The sequence below is a fragment of the Benincasa hispida genome, chromosome 8 (assembly GCF_027475165.1).
Source record: "Benincasa hispida cultivar pf3 chromosome 8, pf3_genome.v1.1, whole genome shotgun sequence".
In the NCBI taxonomy this organism is placed as follows: domain Eukaryota; kingdom Viridiplantae; phylum Streptophyta; class Magnoliopsida; order Cucurbitales; family Cucurbitaceae; genus Benincasa; species Benincasa hispida.
In genome coordinates this window covers 63417171-63422195 of record NC_143485.1, presented here as the reverse complement: position 1 = coordinate 63422195, position 5025 = coordinate 63417171, and the positions used below count along the sequence as shown (strand labels likewise).

The 5025-nt window shown below is 29.2% G+C and overlaps 1 protein-coding gene across 1 annotated transcript; it reads right to left on the bottom strand.

Annotated features, from left to right (window-relative positions):
* Nucleotides 1-599: 599 nt before the first annotated feature.
* Nucleotides 600-3739, bottom strand: LOC120069933 (purine permease 21-like). The gene is made up of 3 exons (XM_039021772.2): nucleotides 3569-3739; nucleotides 2204-2824; nucleotides 600-1393 (listed from the first exon to the last, which is right to left on the bottom strand). Exons 1-3 carry the CDS (start codon nucleotides 3603-3605, stop codon nucleotides 852-854), a joined length of 1200 nt encoding a protein of 399 aa, XP_038877700.1. The 5' UTR covers nucleotides 3606-3739; the 3' UTR covers nucleotides 600-851.
* Between the last annotated feature and the right edge of the window lie 1286 nt (nucleotides 3740-5025).

The following is a 5025-nucleotide window of genomic DNA, read 5'->3' as shown; positions in this document are numbered from 1 at the left end:
GCAAAAGATGATTTCTCTCTAAACGAATTTAGAAAGTTCTCTCAATTCTCTCTAACCCTCTTTCGTTTATGGCAAGATTTTGCAGGTGAAATTAGAGATTATTAGGCATGCAATTCACGAAGAAGAATGAGAAGAAGAAGTTGAACATAGTGATGTATGTGGTTCGGCCTGAAAATGCCTACATCCACGGAAAAGAGTATTTCGATTAACCAAAGCTACAAGAAGATGAGTGACTTTCCTATTTACAGATTTTCCTTTATGTTTTTTCGTGGAAATTTAAAAAGTATAAAAAGTATACGACTATGTATATATATATATACAAATGGAGTGTAGTGTGATTGAGAAAATTTTTTTTTTAAGAAAGATTGTAGTCGTTGAGATCAATTTCTTCACATGGAACACATATAATTAGTAAAATGACAAAGAAAGAAACACAAATTATGAATTTATTTACAACAAGCATGAATATATGATGATCAAAAGTTAAACCATCCTCTACACCATAGAAATTCATTACCAAACAATCAAATCATAAATCAAAGAATCATTTCTAATTTTACAAAGAAAAGAAAAAGGAAAAAAGCAAAAAAGCTAAAAAATGAAGGAGAATAATTTCCCTTTCTATTTTGAAATGACATAGTAGAATATACAAAATGATTATTATCGAAGTGTAAATAGATACAATACAATTTTTTTTAGTTCAAGTGAAAAGTTCGAGCCTCAGACCATCTTAGTCGAGAAGATATGTCTTAACTAGTTGATCTAGTTCAAGTTGGCACTAATCTGGTCGTCCCTTCCTATTCAATCAGGACATAAAAGGAGGAGTAATCTACCATTGTGATTTATATATATCATGGTTGAACATGAATACTCTCCGTCGAAACCTCGTTTGAGTCTCGATTTTCAACCTTAAATGAGTCCTTGAAATCATCAAGATAATTTTGATAGCCATAAGAAACGAAACCCCAAACAGCCAAAATCATAGCCACAATTTTGAGTCCATCCATTTTGTCATGAAAGAAAATGACCGCAAAAACAGGCACAATAGGCAAACCCAAGACACTAATGGCATTGGAAAAGAGAGAAGAAACGTCAAAAATAAGACCCACACAGCCAATGGTGAAAAGTTGCCAACTTATGGCAGTCCAAAGCAAAGTCATTAAGTATGCAACTTTACCCAATTGGAATTCATCCATTTCTCTTTTCAAACTTCTCCATTCCCCACTTGCAAATAACCCTATAAATATGGCTGAACTTGCAACTAATGACTGGTAAATTATCATGTCCATTATTGCCTTGAAACTCTCCTTTTTTATCACTTTCTTGAAGGCTAGTTGGGTCAATGATAACATCAACCCGTACCCAGCCGAGGCCGCCACCGTGCAAATGAATCCTGTAATTAACCACAGACGTTAAAATTTTCGTTGACATCTTGATATTTTCATCACTATTAATACCATTTATATTATCATTTCATAAAGTTCAAGACATATTCATAAATTGGAATATAGCTCCTTGAATTGTATGTTGTTGAATTCAAACGCTTTTTTTTAGGAAAATTATTTTAAATAATAAAACTACTGAAAATACTTATAAATAATAGCAAAATATCACAGTCTATTTACGACGATAGACTACTATATTTATCATGACACAAATAGATATAGATAGTAACTTATCGCGGTTTATCGCATATAGATGATGAATTTTTGTTATATTTATAACTATTTTGATTCATTTTCCTATATTTAAAAATATCTATTTTTTTAACTACAAGGTGTACAAAACACTTTTGGTCCCTATACTTTTATAAAAGTAACAATTTAGTCATTGAATTTTAGTTGCTACTAATCTAGTCCTTTGACTTTCAAATTTGTATCAATTCAGTCCTTATATTTTGTAATTCGTAACAATTTAGTCCCAATCATGAAAAATTCTTCAAAATTAAGTATCAACGTTTATTGTATAATGACTTAATCTTTATAGTTTATAAAAAGAAAATGATTCCTAATCAAGTTATGGATATACGTATCACATATGTAAGAAATTTTGTTAAATTTTAATGATACTTTTCACACTATGGGCCAAATCATTACAAATTATAAATTACATGGACTAAAATCGTTGTCAACTAAAATCAGGGACGAAATTGTAATTTTTATGAAAATTGAGGACCAGAAATGTTTTTTAAGTATGAGTTTACCTGTAATAAACTTAGCTCTAGAAACCGGGTGGTGGTCAGAGCCTTCGGAGACGGGTTCAGTATGAAAGACGAGGAGAGTGGATGAGATAGTAAGAAGAACAAGAGAGTTGACAATGAAAGGGGTGAAAAGAAGGGAGTTGAGGAAGTAAGAAAACAAGGCATTGAAGGCCAATTGTGAAGCACAAATAAGGGAGTAAGTTGAGACAGGAAGGTACATGAGGCCAACAGAGTAAAGAAAGCAACCAAGGGCAATAAGAAGGCCAAGTGATACATAGACAAAGGCAAGTTTTGTAGGTGTGGGTGGATTTGATTGGAGGGTGATATTAGAAGGTGAGGTGTTGAGTGATTTTATCATGTAGAGTGGGAGAAGAATGGGAAATCCTATTAATGAAACTAGAGTTGCCAACCATTTGCTATTGCCACCCTTGTCAAAGTAGAGCCTCCCAAGCATAATTCCCACTGATTGGCCTGCAAGGAGCAACAAAGTGTAAACACCAATTCTTAGCCATCTTCTGTAAGTTTCTTTGGTTTTTGGGCTTCTTCTTGGTTTCTGTTGTTGGATTAGGTTCATGGAGCTTGTTTGCTTTCTAGTGCTCATTTTCATGCTTTCTTCTTCATCTTCTGTCTCATCAAACAACATTAAAATATGTCAGGATAAAAGAATTCGCATATCTATAATAATTAAAATAGGTTAAGTTATTGTACTACTCTTATCTCTCTAGATTTTGAGAAGTTTCATTATATCATTTAATTTTCAATTTATATTTAAAATAATTCCTTTTGATTTTTTCTTTTTTTGGTGAGTTAAATCGAAAGAAAAACATGACATTATTCTTTGTAAAATGACATATATAGCAAATGAATGTTGTAAATGATTTTAACGAAATCTTTCAAAATTTAATAGCAATTAATCTTCTATATAGTTGTAAATTATGAACATCCTCAAACTTTAACACCCCAAATTTTATTATAATATAGGGCATAGCCTAATTTCCGTATAATTTACCCCATAATTTTTTAATTTTGTTTTGTTTATTGAGAGAGGTATCGAAAGTGAAAAATTGAAATATAAAATTCAGCTGGAAGTTGGAAACAAAAAATTGTGTTTTCTCATGATATATTTTTTAGTATAAAAAATTAAAAAAAAAAAAAAAAAATAGACATAAGATAGGAATGAAGTTTGAAGAATCAGCTGTGAGTACGTTGGTGAACCCATGAAGAATATTCGTTCAATAAGATTTTTGTGGGCGAACCATTGAGCATGGATGGCTAGTTCATGAGCTACTGTGTTACATCGTTTATGAAATTATTTATAAATATATAATTAAATTGAAGCATAAAAAAAGAAAAAAGAAAAAGAATTACCCCCAAATTGCAGCTGCAGTTCTCCATGATCTCCCATACTCTAAAAGTGAAAGAAATTTATGAGAGAGAGAGAGAGAAAAAAAAAAGAAGAGCATAGAGAGAAAGATAAGATATGGAAGGACTTAAATAGGGAAGGGGATAATGGGACACACATTAAAGTATTTGAGTGGTGATGATATTTTAGTAAGGAAATCAAAAGTAGAATGCGATGTCATTTTTTGGTCGATATTATCTATGAATTATAATTTTGAATTTGACGATTATTGTTAACGAAAATTCATACTTTTAATCTCGAATTTTCACTTCGGTTGTTCTTGAATATCTACCTAATGTTTATAGAATACTTTGGAACTATTTGGAGACCCGTAATAGAATGAGCTTGTAATATAATTTAATTCAAAGTCTATATTTAGATGGAGTATTTTGGATTTGATTTATCATATCAAATACTCACTATTTTCATGCTTTACGATCCCATTTTTATTTCGTTTTCGATTTTTCACTCATTTCAATACCGTTTAGATTCTCAATAATCCTGATTACATTCAAACTTTTCAAACGACCCATTTATATAAGTTGAATTATAAAACTAATTATAGTTAATTAATTTTTTTTGTCATTATTAAAATTAATTCAAAATTTCTCATCATTGTTATTTTAAATGATCTAATTGAAAGTTAGCACCAACCATTAAAAGTGGCATTAGCTAATTAAGGTACAAGTATAAAATAAATATAAAAATAGAGAAACCAAATAAAAACTAAATTCAAAATCTCAAGTTAAAATATAACATATTTAGTTTTAGAGGTCAACTCAAAATTAAACTCAAAATTTATAGAAAGAAATATACAATATTCTAAAATCTAAAAGGACGAAATAGAAACTATATTCGGACTATATATATATTATTTTAATTGTTGTCCTATATGAAAAAAATGGTAATAATTGAAACAAAATGAAGAGAGATGGACCTATTTGTGTCTTTTTTTTGTTCAAAATCTATGGGAGTGAAACATTCATATAAGTTTTATAACACTGAGTTAGATTCATATTAACATTTTTTATTTTTAATTAAAGCATAGTTCTTTGTAAATAAAATATTAAAAATTTTAATTTACAGATTTAAACTTTGAATTTTTAAAAGTATATTAATTACACATCTTTCTTCAAATTTTGTTAAAAAATATCATCTGAAACATATAATTGTTTCAATTAAACGTCTAAATTATTACAAATGAACTGATTTTTAGATATTTATTAAGATTAAAACACATATGTATAGGTTTTCTAACGATTCTATCCCAAAAGAGAAAAATGGTATAGTTTGAGTAAAATCGACAAATATTTCTTTTAGAAAAATCAAGTTCTAATATTTATCTCTCACATTTATTGTACCAAAATAAAAGAGCATTACTATTAAAAAAATAAACCGGAAGAGTGAGCTAGTAAATTATATT